Source organism: Melanerpes formicivorus, unplaced genomic scaffold (assembly GCF_026170545.1).
Source record: "Melanerpes formicivorus ecotype bairdi unplaced genomic scaffold, bMelFor1.0.p_v2 SCAF_31, whole genome shotgun sequence".
Lineage (NCBI taxonomy): Eukaryota > Metazoa > Chordata > Aves > Piciformes > Picidae > Melanerpes > Melanerpes formicivorus.
The window spans coordinates 9,367,368-9,382,494 of record NW_027142383.1 but is presented as its reverse complement, the minus strand read 5'-3'; the positions used below and the strand labels follow the sequence as shown (position 1 = coordinate 9,382,494).

The 15,127-nt window shown below is 49.4% G+C and overlaps 1 protein-coding gene across 1 annotated transcript in view; it reads left to right on the top strand.

Annotated features, from left to right (window-relative positions):
• CPSF3 (cleavage and polyadenylation specific factor 3) overlaps positions 1 to 15,127 on the top strand; it is a 22,334-nt gene extending 7,207 nt beyond the window's left edge. The window contains 9 exon segments of the mRNA XM_068155367.1: positions 178 to 334; positions 6,933 to 7,081; positions 7,651 to 7,803; positions 8,399 to 8,507; positions 9,380 to 9,478; positions 11,111 to 11,205; positions 12,235 to 12,322; positions 13,795 to 13,864; positions 14,785 to 15,127. Coding sequence (XP_068011468.1) covers positions 178 to 334; positions 6,933 to 7,081; positions 7,651 to 7,803; positions 8,399 to 8,507; positions 9,380 to 9,478; positions 11,111 to 11,205; positions 12,235 to 12,322; positions 13,795 to 13,864; positions 14,785 to 15,022 — 1,158 coding nt within the window. The 3' untranslated portion in view covers positions 15,023 to 15,127.

The following is a 15,127-nucleotide window of genomic DNA, read 5'->3' as shown; positions in this document are numbered from 1 at the left end:
TGGCAGCTTATGCCCCAACATTTCCTTCATTACAGATCCTTTGGAGTTTGCTCCTTGAGGGCAGCAGCAGGAGGAGCTTCCCTGCAGAGGGCACTTGCTGTGCCTTGTGCCAGGGTGCAGGCAGGCAGCCCTGGGTCTGAGCTGTGCTCACTGCTGCTGGTTGCTGTCTGCACTCAGAGCATGGATTAATTTGATGACATTGGCCCCAGTGTGGTGATGGCCTCCCCAGGGATGATGCAGAGTGGCCTCTCCAGGGAGCTGTTTGAGAGCTGGTGCACAGACAAGAGGAATGGAGTCATCATAGCAGGCTACTGTGTGGAAGGAACCCTGGCCAAGGTGAGTTGCTGCTGCTCTGCACTTCTACCACTTGGCCAACAGCAGCGGTCTGTGTTTGGGTGTCCTGAGAAGGTTGTTCTCAGCTTCTGTAGTCCAAGCTCATTTCTTTGGGCTGGCACTAATGAAACTTCCCAGGACTTCTGCATCTGCCCATGCCCAAGGATGTTGTGCAGGAAATCTCTTCTAGGAGCTCTTCATCTTGTCAGAGAAAGGATGATTGATGACTTGCTTCATCATCAGACCCCTCTACCATTTTGAGAGGGAAGCCCTAGCCCTGATTCTGGAGGAATTGAATCACAGGATGGGTTGGGTTGGAAGGGACCTTAAAGATCATCTAGTTCCAGCCCCCTGCCAAGGGCAGGGACACCTTCCACCAGCCCAGGCTGCTCAAGGTTAGTCTGAAACCCAGGCCAGGCCTTAGTGAAGTTGGAAGCCTTCAGAGAAAGCTGCTGCTGTGTCAGGGACCAGCCTGCCCTGCTTGTCCTGTGGCATGGTCCACGTGGAGGGCACGGAATCCCTCCTTCCCAGGGGCAGCCTGAGCAGTCACCTTTGCCTTTAGAGACAGCAGTGTCCCAGTGCACATGTGGCAGATGTGTTTGGAAGAGGAATGGACTCCCAGGTCTGCTGAGGATGAGCAGCTGAGCTGGGGGGGTTGGATGTTCAGTTCTTCAGATTGGGGCTGGCTCCCAACATGACTCCAGTGCTGCCTGACCTGCAGATGTGGCTGTGGGAGGCTTCCAGTGTTTTATTTCCAGTGCTCTTGTTTTCCCTAGCACATTATTACTGCAAGAAGGGGGCCGCTTATTCGACCAATTTGATCAGCGGATTCCAACTTTATTGAGCATCAGACACATCTTATATACAGTTTGCTATAATTATGCCCACTTGGCAACATACTATTGGTTGCTCTCTAACAGGTTACATCATTGTTTTCACAACTCTGTGGAATTCTTCTATCCGGCCTAATTGCTCTCTTTCCCAGATCTCGCCTCCTCCTTATCTTGCTTGCCTCCCATCTCAGGGGCAGCTGGACTTCAGCATACCAAGCAATCAGCACTTTCTCACATCTCCTACTCTGCCACTATATTATCAACAGAGAATTCTTCAAGGCCTGAATTGCACAGGTGTTCCTGGGACCCATGTCCCCTCTTGCTCAAAACAAACCCCAACAACAATTCCCCCGTTTTTCTTTTGTGCAAGTAAGGCCTTGGAAGTTATTCTTTGAACACTTTGCATAATACAATTATAAACAAGTTTAACAATAATCAAAATGAGTACAATGATACCTAAGAACCTTAAAACTTACTACTATAATTAACAAACATATTTACATTAAGTCTGGGTGTCCCTATCAGACACGTCTGAAAAAGTTCAATCAATTCATTATTACCTGTTATGTTGCACCTTTATTTTCTCTAGGATGGTCAAAAATCATAATTTGTTTAATGGTAGCAAGATTTCTTTAATCTGTAAAGGTAGATCTGGCCAGGCTCTAGCTTCACAGACAGAAAACTTGCAGGCAATCAGCAAGAGCAAAAGAGCTTCATTGCTTTGCCCAATATAAAATTACCCATAATAATGTGTTTTTGCTCATCCTAGTAATACTGATCTCTTATTGGTACCATTTGTTGATGTTTTCAATCGAAAATGAAAATGCATGTTGTGTTGTTATGAATTTTGATTTTCCCTCTAGGTGTGTAAAATTATAGCGAACTGGTGAGATAACATATAAATCCCTTCTCCCTACATTCAGTGTGGTAAGGGTCAAAGCATCCACTTTCACACATGCTCAATTGTGCAGGCTTCTTATCTGAAGAAAACAAATTCCCAGTTCTGAATGTTTATCTTTAAGACAGCTCCTTCTCAGCCGTGATGTCTCCAATTAACCAGACAGTGTCCTTGCAAGTCTGCAAGAGAGGTTTCTTTCTCTTTACCCTCTAAACAGGCCTCACAAGATCCTGACCCTTAATCCCAGTGCGCTCTAAGTCTTACAATTTTAACACAAATCACCAGTATATTCATCACAATTCCCCCCTTTTTTTTTTTTGTCACCATTGATTTGTGTTAAAATTTCCAGATATTTCAGAACCTTCTTAATTGGATCATAATTAAGTTCATCTGTTCTGATCACATTCTGATCATAATTCTCTACTTGTAACTCATTGACATGAGCAATCTTACTTAAAGGTCTTAGTATTTTGTAACAACAATTGCAGAGTATTATGCATAGCAATATTACAATTATTCCAACAATATTACAAACAAATGTTTAAGCCAATTTAGATTTGGTAACCAGAAAGTTAATTTATCCCATATTTCTTTATATCCACAAGAAGTATCATCTAAAGAAATCTGATGTAATATCTGATTGTGGTTTACAATCGCCTGTAAATCTGTTTCCACTCGTTTATCTAGATTAACATAACTACAACAACTTACATTTATGACTACACATACACCCCCTTCCTTAACATATAAAAAATCCAAAGCTAATCTATTCTGAGTAGACATTTTCGAGAGACTATTGATTTCAATTTGCTGCACTTTTATTGCATCTGTGCTTGCATTTACTATGATTTCAACTGTAGCAGAAAAATTTACCATTGCTTTTTCAAGTTCAAGTCTTTTCTCTCCGGTCTGATCAAGATTCCACACATGGGAACGTGGTTTTTGATTTCGATTGGACTACTTATGTACAAATAGGGTTAGGATCAAAATTAGGCTCCACTAGTATATGTGAACTCTGCCTCCTCGGCCTGCTGGGGTGCAACCAGCAGCCGGGTGTATTTTCTTCTCGGCAGCAGTTACATTCTTCAGGAGCCCTACAGATTTTTTAACTCCTTAACCCACTTCAAAATTCCATTTGGAGTCTCTTCTCTACTTCCTTGGTTAGTTTGTTTACCATTTCCCATTGTGCTTCTGTTATTTCAATTCCTCTTCCTTCAAAATCTTATGTCTCTTACTTTTCCTTTTACTAATCCTTTTAATTATTCCTGATATTTCCCAACTAAAATTTCTCTAGTCTTTATTTCCCACTTATGCCAATCCCTTTCAATAATTTTCCATGGGGATTTAAATCCTTTTTCTCACCACAAAATAGGTTTTCTGTATTTACCAGCCCAAACTGCCTATTTTCAAATTCAGCATTCAGGACAAAATATTTTTTTGATTGATGCTTTTGACCCCAGATTATCATAACAGTTATTGTGATCGATGTTCGACTTCATGGGAAATGCTGTTTCCTCTTAGTCTTGGTTCTTCTGCACATTAGTGAAGGAATAGTTGTTAAAATTAATACCTATTTACTACAAACCTTAACTTATGCTAATACCAAAAAATCCTTAAGACCTTAAAAAACTATGTTAAAATTAATCCATCAAATCAGTGTCTAAAAAGAAATAAAATTGTTACATTAACTAAAAAACACTTTCCAAAATTAAAACCTGTTTATACATTCCTTAACTATATTACATGGAGCTCCTTTGAAATGCCTAGGCAGACAACTAAGAAGGTTCGAACCAAAAGAAAATCTTACAATTTGAACTCTTAACTAAGTGCATACACCTTACTGCAATTACTATGTACTAAGTACTTATAAATACCAAATGCTTACTTATTCATTATGCTTATTAGAAAAACTTAACAAAACTCTAAATAACAAATCTCTGAAAGACGTTACAATCAGAAATGACAAAATGAGTACTGTTGCTTTAAATCAAAACAGAGTGGTGCGGCTAAAGCCGCTGCGGGGGAAAGGGGTGGGGGCTGCTGCCGTGGCAGCTGCTCCGCTGCTACTGTCGGTGCTGTCGGTGTCGGTGGTGCGTCAGCCGGTACCGCCTTGGTCGGAGCCGTCGGTAACCGCGGGGGCCGGCAGGGCTCGTGGGAGGAGAGCGGTGGCAGGAACGCTGTAACCGCGAGCCTCCAAGCGCTCCATTTTTTCTAAGAGGGGCCGTAAAGCAAAGTCGGCGCTGTTTGAATTCCTCGCTGCCGGTATTGTCTTCCGAGTCCGAGCCGTCGCTGGCGATGTCAGAGGAAGGTTCCCCGCTGTGTGCAAACGGCAGTGGTGACGGCTGGTAAACGCGGTGTGGTCGCCGCAAGATGTATCAGGGGCGGCCCCGGTCGATCGGTCGACAGTTCTCAGACACATCTTTCAGCTGCAACTCAGATACACCTGGCGCTGCATCTCGTCCTGACAAAGTTGCTCTAACTGCAGCAGCCATTCGCTGTTTCAGTTCGTAGGTTTTAACACAGTTCATGCATTCTCGCCACGACTTTTGCAGCTTTATAGCAGTTTTATCACCATCTATAACCAAGTCCCACAACTTGTTCCTGTATTCTCTCCAACAAGCTTCATCAAAATAACTCTCTCCGCTAGGGAAATGCCCTAAAGCGGATCTATGGGCCAAAAGTCCAGGCATTACTTTAGACGATATCTCCGCCTTACGCTTTTCGATGACACTGTATTTCGTCTGATGACTGCTTATAGGGTCGGCCTTGCCCTTTCGAGTCTGTGCGCAAAGGTACTAAGGCTGCCATAACCTGCTGACTATGCTCAAGCTGTTTTGTCATTGTCATTGACAACACCTCAGCCTGTTTTTGTAATCCCTTATCAATCACCTCCGTCAACATGGCCATCGGATTGCTTGGCAAGTCCTGAGCCCTCAGCAACAATTCGGCTACCGTCCATCTAGGATCTGCTGATGTAATAAGCTGTTGCGTCTGCTGGTTCCCATTCTGCATTAAACACTGCCTTAAAATTGCCTCTCGGATACCTTCTCCTACGCTTGCTGCTCTAAGTGCGGCAAGCAACTTATCTACAAATTCACCAAGAGGTTCCTGTCTACCTTGCTTAATTCCCATATAGTGAGGATTTGCATTTCCATCCTTCTGCTTGTCAAAAGCCCTCCTTACTCTCTGGGCTGATGCTTGCAAAACAGGCGGCTGTAAAAGTGCCTGTAACTCTGGTCTCTCATACTGTCCTGTTCCACACAACTGATCTACTGTTACACCAAATAATGGATCGTTTTGCTGTCTTTGTACTCCAGCTGATTGTCTAGCTAGGTGTTCCCACTCATTCAAAAATGTCATAAATTGAGATGCTGTTAGGATCAGGTTCATAACATTATAAGAATCTCTAGGTAACATATTATAGTTCATGTAAATAAAATCAATTATCTGTCTAGCTGGTTCAGATTGAACCCCAAACTGACTCGCAGTCTGTCTTAATTGAGATAACAATTTCCATGGCAATTGGGTTACATCAGCCTGAACAACATTTTGCTCCCCAGGGACCTGTGTATACATCACTGGAAAAGCTTGATGTGAAGCAGCCAGTCGGCTAAGCCCTTCCTGATCTCCTTCGGCATTTAAGTGTTCTGCAACCTTTCGTCAATACTCTGCGTGCTTTCTTGCATGATCTTTAATACCACCTCCAGGATCTACCGCCCTGTTTGTCTCCTCTCCCTCACCTACTTTCTTCTCCTGTACAATTTGCTCAGCTAAAAGAGACGGGGAAGGCTCCTCAGCAGAGTCCTGTGTTACAGATTGTAATTCAACTCTGCCACCTAGTCCTTTTACACACGCAGCCTTCTCCTTTCTTAAATAATCCTGAACCTCTTCTGACAAAGGCAACCCAGCATGTGTAACACTTGCTCCATTTGGGTCCGTATAATCTAATCGTACCCTGGCTTGATAAGCTGCCATTTGCTCAGCACGATGCTGATCCAGTGCTGTCATAACCATCTTCCACCATTTTCCACACTCCTTTGCTCGTTTTTCATCATCTAAGCCATGCAGCCACAAGTCTTGTCCAGACTTTTTCCACTGCAATCTTTCAAACACCTCATTTGGGTCCTTAAAATATCCTAACTCTTCTGCATAGCTTAACAGCGGCACCAACTCCTTTTTAAAATTTAACTTACACTGTCGCTTTTCTAAAAAGCATTTAAATAAATCATACGCTGCCTGCCTATCCATGTCCGTATTTAAACGTTAATACCTGTGCGCACAGTCCTCGTTTAAGCAGTTTCCGGCTCTACAGCGTCTTCGGCTTCAAGGCTGTCTTCCCTTTTCTTGCAGCCTCCGGTACTGCTATCCCGGGCCAGCCTTCTTCTTGCCTCCCGGCTTACTGCGAATCTCCCAACGTCCCGAAGAACTTCTTAAACCCTAACGTTTGTCTTCATTAGGGTCCCGTGTTCGAGCGCCACTTACTGCAAGAAGGGGGCCGCTTATTCGACCAATTTGATCAGCGGATTCCAACTTTATTGAGCATCAGACACATCTTATATACAGTTTGCTATAATTATGCCCACTTGGCAACATACTATTGGTTGCTCTCTAAAAGGTTACATCATTGTTTTCACAACTCTGTGGAATTCTTCTATCCGGCCTAATTGCTCTCTTTCCCAGATCTCGCCTCCTCCTTATCTTGCTTGCCTCCCATCTCAGGGGCAGCTGGACTTCAGCATACCAAGCAATCAGCACTTTCTCACATCTCCTACTCTGCCACTATATTATCAACAGAGAATTCTTCAAGGCCTGAATTGCACAGGTGTTCCTGGGACCCATGTCCCCTCTTGCTCAAAACAAACCCCAACAACACATTATGTCTGAGCCTGAAGAGATCACAACCATGTCAGGGCAGAAGCTGCCCCTCAAGATGTCTGTGGATTACATTTCCTTCTCTGCTCACACAGATTACCAACAGACCAGTGAGTTCATCCGGGCCCTCAAACTTCCACATGTGGTTAGTATCCTGGAGTGGCCTTCAGCAAACCACCTCCCAGCCTGGAGTCATGAGGGCAGGCCCTGGTGGGCAGCCTGGTGAAGGCCTGGCCTTGCCAGGAGGCAGCCACAGCCTCCCTGGGCAGCCTGTGCCAGAGGCTCAGCTCCCTGGGACTGAAGAACTTCTTCCTCAGCTCCAGTCTGACCCTGCTCTGCCTCAGCTCCAAACCATTGCCCCTTGGCCTGGCTCCAGACCCCCTCAGGAGAAGTCTCTCTGCAGCCTTCCTGCAGGATCCCTTCAGGTCCTGGCAGGCAGCTCTGAGGTGCCCCTGGAGCCTTCTCCTCTGCAGGCTGCACAGCCCCAGCTCCCTCAGCCTGTGCTCCCAGCAGAGCTGCTCCAGCCCTGGGATCAGTGCATGGGATTCAAGGACACTGAAGCCTGAGACAGAGCTGAGCTAATGCTGGGTGCTGTGACCTGATGAGAGGACATTTGTGTACGGCTGGGGAGCACAGTGGCAGCTTGGTCAGACCCTTTGTTCCCTCTGGCTGTACAGAGGATTCCTGCTGAGAGGCAAAGTGTCCCACTTGCAGATCCTGGTCCATGGAGAGCAGAACAAAATGGCTAGGCTGAAGGCTGCCCTGATCAGGGAGTATGAGGATAATGATGAAGTCCACATAGAAGTTCACAACCCCAGGAACACTGAAGCTGTGACCCTGAACTTTAGAGGAGAAAAACTTGCCAAGGTATTGAAAAACCAAATGAATGAAGCTCCCTCTCTTCCCCTCTGCTCCAGAGGAGTTTCCTCTGGGATGAGAGCTGCACTTTTCCTTCTCAGCCATCTCTGCACTGGCTGTGGATTTTCTCTGGCTGCCAGGGATTCAGGCTTGGGAGTGCTCTGCATTCAGTGGTGCAGCTGGGGATTGGTTTTCAAAGATTCACAGAATGAGTTGGGCTGGAAGGGGACTTAAAGCTCATCCAGTTCCAACCCCCTGCCATGGGCAAGGACACCTCCCACCAGCCCAGGCTGCTCAAGGCCTCATCCAGCCTGGCCTGGAACACCTCCAGGGAGGAGGCAGCCACAGCCTCCTTGGGCAGTCTGTGCCAGACTCTCCCCACCCTCATTGTGAAGGTCTTGGTGAGGTTTTCTTTTTGGCCTTCCAACCTTTCCCTGTGCCACCTCTCAGTGGCTGTTGGCTGCTCTGACCTCCTCCTCTGTTCAGAGTTCCTTTTCTTCCATGTTGAGTGCTGCTGAGGAGTGAAGATTCCTCTCCATAGCACCCTGCAGGCTGTGGGCACTTGGGCTGGCCTTGGTGCAGCCTGTGGGGCCTTGCTTTGCAGGTGATGGCGTCTTTAGCTGATAAGAAACCAGAGCAAGGACAGAGGATTTCTGGAATCCTGGTTAAAAGGAATTTTAACTACCACATCCTTTCTCCATGTGACCTCTCCAGTAAGTACAGGCAGTGCCGAGCCTTGCTGCAGCCTCATGAAAGCCCTCAGAACACTGGGGGAGTGGAGCTGCAATTTTGTGTTGGAGGAGCAATTAGTGAACAGTTTGGTTTAGTTTCGCCTGAAGCTGTGAGCTGCTGCAGAGAGAAGCAAGGCAAAGGCACTCAGCTCACTGCCCTCTGAGCTATCAGATCTCTGTCAAAGAAAAGAGGCAAAATTGCCTTTGGGTTTTTTCTGGTCACTTCAAACTTCTTCCTCTCCCTGGATGTGGATGAGAGAGCTGAGAGCCTTGCTGAGCTGTGCTGACCAAGGGTAAAACCATCACAGAATCATAGAGGCACAGAATGCTTTGGGCTGGAAAAGGCCTCTGAGATCACCCAGCCCCACCATGGCCCCAGGAGCCATGGCCCCAGGGGTCTGGATCCAGGTCCTTAGTTTTCAGTGTCAAAAGCTACAGCACAGTGGAAATGTTTGTGACTGTTTATCACTCTGTGCTGTTGTTTGTCATGACTGAGCTGTTTGGTAGTAAAGAAACTGACCTCACAGTAGAACAGCAATTCAGTGTGAGGTAGAGGAGCTTGGGAGGAAGCAGCTCACAGAATGTCAGGGACTGGAAGGGACCTCAGGAGCTCATCCAGTCCAAGCCCCCTGCCAGAGCAGTTTGTCTGCCTCTGGTGGCCGTGATACAAACTCCTGCTGCTTGCTTAGCCCCAAGCCCATTATTGATCTCACCACAGATGCTTCACCCTCCTCTCTGCTGATTGTCCTTTCCAGCCCCCTCCCTGGCAGGGAGCAGGACCATGATATGTCTGCAGTGTTCCCTGGCCTTCAGGCAGGGAATTCCAAGGCCTCCTTTGTCCTGTGTGCTTTCAGATTACACTGACCTGGCCATGAGCACAGTGACTCAGACCCAGGCCATCCCCTACACAGGCCCTTTCAGCCTGCTCTCCTACCAGCTGCAGAAGCTGACAGGTATGTCTGGGGAGAGGCATGGCCAGGACACATCCTTCTGGGGGGTTGTCATAGTTTGGGCTGGGTGCCCTCTGCTACAGGGGTGTTTCCTGTGTCCAGAAGTCCAGCCCAGTGGGTGGACACAGGAAATTAGGTTATTTCCTACCATGATCCCTTGCACCACTATAAGTTTTACGGCGGGGTCTGGCACTTTCTCTTTCCTTCCTCTCCGCCACCTGGTAACTGGGGGAGAGATCTCCCGGTCATGGGCCTGGCTAGGCCCAAGGCCACGGGGGGATGGGCAGTCTCAGATCTGGCCAGCTGAGACTAGCCTAGCAGTGGGGGGGGGGGAAGGAGGAGCCCTGGGGGTTTTGGATGCACCCTCAGGTGGGGATGGGATCTCTCTGGGTCTGTTTTGGGGTTTCTTCTTGTCACTGTGTTTCTAGGTCTCTGCACGCATTCACTGTTCTATTTAAACTTTCCATCACTTTTACAATCCGTTTGTCTGAGGCGTTATTTCTGCGTGTGGTGGGGAGGGGGTTTGCCCCAACCCATTACAGGGGTTCAGCTCTGCTTGTGTTCCCAAATCATCAGCATGCAGTGATAGACAGCCTAGGCCAACCTTTGTCTCCTGTCAGCCTCTCAGGGGAGTGCTGCAGCCACTCTTGTACCATTTGTTAATTAATCTTTGTCTCCAGCCCCAAAATAGAGTGGAAAATGCCCTGCTGTTCACACACACAGAGGCTTGCCCTCCTGGGTGACAGGCAGCCCCTTCTGTCTCTCCCCAAAAGGCAAGGACTCCACAGACTCGCAGAGTGTATTTGGGTTGGGAGGGAGCCTCCAAGGGCATCCTGTCCAAGCCCCTGCAGGCACAGGGACAGCTCCAGCTGGAGCAGGCTGCCCAGGGGCACATCCAGGCTGATCTTGAATGTCTCCAGGGATGGAGCCTCAACCACCTCCCTGGACAGCCTGTGCCAGTGTCTCCCCAGCCTCACTGTGCAGAACTTCCTCCTGATGTCCAATCTAACCCTGCCCTGCTCCAGTTCCAAACCACTGCCCCTGTGCTGTCCCCACAGCCCCTTCTGAACAGTCCCTCCCCAGCCTGCTTGCAGCTCCCCTGCAGATACTGAAATGCAGCTCTGAGGTCTCTCTGCAGCTTTCTCCTCTCCAGGCTGAACAGCCCCAACTCTCCCAGCCTGTCCCCATAGCAGAGGTTCTCCATCCCTCTGAGCATCTTTGGTAACATCCTCTGACCCTGCTCCAGCAGCTCCAGGTCCTTCCTGTGTTGGCTGCTTCTGAGTCAGAGGCCATTTCTCTCTGCTGTCATCCTTGATGCCTCTCTTCAGCTTGCTTGCAGGTCAGGGGCAGCTCCTGTCCCAGGCACACACACTCTTCCCACATTTAAAGTTCAGGAATGTTTTCATCTCCTCTAATCAGATTCCAGTTGATACCAGGAGAGAAGAGGAAAGCTTTGCTCAGGGCTCAGCACCTGAGATGCTTTGGTTTAAGCTCTGTGCCCATGCAGGCAGTGGCTTGTCCTTGCAAGGTGTCAGAGGAGCTGGTTCAATTGGCAGCTGTGGGCAGGGTCACCTCTCTCACCCTGCAGATGTCCTCTTGCTGTTCATTTGCTAACCATCTGCTGTCCCTTCTTAGGTGATGTGGAAGAAATAGAAATCCAACAGAAGCCAGCCCTGAAGGTTTTCAAGACCATTACTGTGATCCTGGAGCCAGGTATGGTGGTCCTTGAGGTGAGCATTGCTGGGGGCAGAGGAGGATTCTCTGCTGCCAAGTAGTACCAGAGAGATTCAGAGAGTCATGGAGTAATGGATGGGGTTGGAAGGGACCTTGGAAGCTCATCTAGCTGCAGCCCCCTGCCATGGGTGAAAGCAAACACAAGAAGTGAATAAAGAGTCAAATACAAACAGATGAAAGCAAACACAGAAAGTAACCAAATTAAAAGTCAGCAGAAAGGTAAATAAATGAAAGTAAATCACAATAAAAACTCAGTACAGAAAGCAAATCAAGAGTGAAGGAGGAGAAAAAAGCAAAGCAGAGAGGTGCTGGTGTGGGGTGAGGTGTGGGTATAGTGGTTTGAGCCTTAACTGGGAGTTAAAAGCCCAGATGGGGGAAAGGCTGAGAATCTCTCCCCCACTCCCCCTTCCTCCCTCCAAACAGAGAGGAGGGAAAAAAAAAAAAAAAGGGTAAGGAGCAAATCCACTAAACAACAATCTGGAGTCAGCTTGGAAGTAGAGAGGCAAAGAATTTTCTTTATATATATAACAATAACAGGAAAGGCTCACAAGGGCAAGGAACAAGGATGGATGGGAGGGGGACAGAAAAGAACAATACAAAACCAGTCTTTCTCTGAGGAGGCGTGGAGGCAGCAGGGAAAAGGATCAGGTCTGGCCACGTGGCTGAGGGGCAGGAGGGCAGCTGCAGTAGCTCTCATCCAGCAGAGGCAGGAGCCAAAAGGAGATCCAACAGCTATGATGTCCTGCTTTTTATACCCTGGCTGGGCAGGGAGGGGGGAGTGGAACAGACTCAGCTTTCCCAGGGGGAAACGCCCTGCAGGGAGGGTAAAGTACCTGCAAGCCCTCCACCCTGCTTTGTTTTGTTGTTTTCAGAAAAGGGCGTTAACCCACCACAGTGGGGCAGTCCCTGGCAGGCAGGCTCCAGAGCAAAGCAGGCAGCGGTGTCCCATGGGCTGTGTGCTGCTCTGCTGCCCCAGCCCAGGGCCTGGCTTAGCTGTTGCCCTTGGTTGTTGTTTTCTCTTGCAGTGGGTGGCAAACCCTGCCAATGACATGTATGCAGACACTGTCATCACAGTGATCCTGGAGGTGCAGTCCAACCCCAAAATACAGAAAGGTAGGAGCTGGCTGCCTGCTGCTCTAGCTCAGCCTTGCCTTCCCTTTGGACACACACAGCCACCTCAGGGGGACAGTGCTTTAGGGGTGTGCTGGGTTGAAGGTTCCCCCAGCATGGCCTTTCAGCCAGAGCAGCTCAGTTAGGGGCAATGGAAGCTGCATTGGCAAGCAAGAGCTGCACTCTCCCCTGGATGCAGTGAACAGGTACAGAGTGTCCAGGGGTTACAGCACTGTACAGGTATTGACAAACAGCAAACAGAGCTGGGAAGCTGCTCCCCTGCCCCCTCCCAGACCCCCCTGCACCAGAGAGGAGGAGGATTTGAGAGAGGAAGCAGTGGGTTAGGCTTAGCTCAAGGCCAGCAGCAGCAGGTTGCCTCCCGGGCAAAGCAGTTAACAGCCAAGGTAGGAAGAGAAGAAGAAAGGGATGGGAATAGGCTTTGAAGAATTGTTAGGATGCAGCTTCTCTTGTCCCAGACACTGGTGCAGTGAATTTGTTTAGAACAAGCTTTTCTTTTCCTTTCCACACCCAGCAGTCTCTCATTTACATTTTCCTGCTTTGCTGCTTGAAATCTGCAGTGAAATTTTAAAGGCAGAGCCTAAAACTGCCACAGGGTGGAAAGGACCTTAAAGGTCATCCTGCTCCAACCTCCCTGCTGAGCTCAGGGACACCTCTCAGCTACACTCAGCTGCTCAAGGCCTCATCCAGCCTGGCCTGCAGCACCCCCAGGCAGGAGGCAGCCACAGCCTCCCTGGGCAGCCTGTGCCAGAGGCTCAGCAGCCTGGGACTGAAGAACTTCTTCCTCAGCTCCAGTCTGACCCTGCTCTGCCTCAGCTCCAAGCCATTGCCCCTTGGCCTGGCTCCAGACCCCCTCAGGAGAAGTCTCTCTGCAGCCTTCCTGCAGGATCCCTTCAGGTCCTGGCAGGCAGCTCTGAGGTGCCCCTGGAGCCTTCTCCTCTGCAGGCTGCACAGCCCCAGCTCCCTCAGCCTGTGCTTCCAGCAGAGCTGCTCCAGCCCTTGCAGCATTTGTGGGCCCTATCATTACTGCTCCTGTTTGCTGTCCATGTAGTCCCTGCATGCCCCCAGCCCCCAGGCTGTGAGGTTTCCTTCTAATGAAAGGGAAGGATTACAAACAAATCCCTGCAAACAGATTCTTTCCAGCTTCAAGGAGAAGGAAGGTGAGAAGCTGAGAGTGTAAACCATGAAAGGAGGATTCAAAAGTGAATCAGAAGCTGAGGAGTTCTCCATGTTCCATCCTGAGCCCAGGGCCCATCCCATTCCTGTCCTTGCTTGCCTGCCCTCCTCGGGGTTAAGCCAATTCAGTTATCTTTGGTGGTGTCTGGATTGGTTTTGTAGCGAGGGAGGAAGGGGCCAGGGTGTCCTGGGTAGGCAGTTTGCCTTTGTGTGTGAAAGGGAGGTCCCAGAGTCACAGCAGGACTTTGCTTGCTTGCTTTTATTTTGCCTTTTTTTTACAGCTGCCGTACAGAAAATTTCCAAGAAAGTTGACATGGATGTGTACAGGAAGAGGATGGAGATCATGCTGCAGTGAGTTGGCATCTCTCTGGCTGAGATGAAGTGAGCAGTGCAGCAGAGGAAGCTGGGCTGGGCCAGCCCCAGGGACACAGCCAGGCTGGGTGCAGAGGGGATTGGGAGCAGCCCTGAGGAAAGAGCCTTGGGGGTGCTGGGTGCTGAGCAGCTCCCCAGGAGCCAGCAGTGCCTCCTGCAGCCCTCAGGTAGCTGTGTGTGCTGGGCTGCAGCCAGAGCAGGGTGGGCAGAGGGCAGCAGAGGGGATTCTGACCCTGGGCTCTGCTCTGCCCAAACCTCACCTCCAATCCTGCCTGCAGCTCTGGGGTCCCCAGCAGGAGAAGGACACAGAGCTGCTGGAGAGAGGCCAGAGGAGGCCACAAATATGCTGCAAGGGCTGGAGCAGCTCTGCTGGGAGCACAGGCTGAGGGAGCTGGGGCTGTGCAGCCTGCAGAGGAGAAGGCTCCAGGGGCACCTCAGAGCTGCCTGCCAGGACCTGAAGGGATCCTGCAGGAAGGCTGCAGAGAGACTTCTCCTGAGGGGGTCTGGAGCCAGGCCAAGGGGCAATGGCTTGGAGCTGAGGCAGAGCAGGGTCAGACTGGAGCTGAGGAAGAAGTTCTTCAGTCCCAGGGAGCTGAGCCTCTGGCACAGGCTGCCCAGGGAGGCTGTGGCTGCCTCCTGCCTGGGGGTGCTGCAGGCCAGGCTGGATGAGGCCTTGAGCAGCTGAGTCTAGCTGGGAGGTGTCCCTGCTAAGATCTGTGTCAGTAAAGCACTGACCTGGGCTACCCACCCAGAGTCACTCAGCTTGGTGGTTGGGCTGAATCATAGCTGCTGAAAGGAGATGCTCTGCTGGCAGAATGCCTGTGGGAGCCTGAAGTGAGCAGGGAGGCAAAGGTGCTGCTGGTGTGTGGGCAGCTGTGAGACAGGCTGCTCTGTTGCAGGGACATGTTTGGAGAGGACTCTGTGAGCTTCAAGGATGGCTTTGTGCTGTGCATCACGGTGGATGGGAAGACTGTAGGAAAGCAGAAAGTATCTATGGAAGGTTTCAGGAAAAGGAAGAACAACAGGCCACTGATACTGGAAGGATGGCTTGATGATAAAGAAGAGCTGACCGTGGTAAACAACCTGACGTGCCAGACAAGAGGACGCTTGCCTCCATGCTGGAGAAGACCAACCTGATATGGGATGAAGATAACAATGGACAGCTGCATATCAAAGGAGAAAACCCAATTAGCAGCAGTGATGCAAGAATGTCAGGGAATTGCTTACCCTGATCGATTTGTC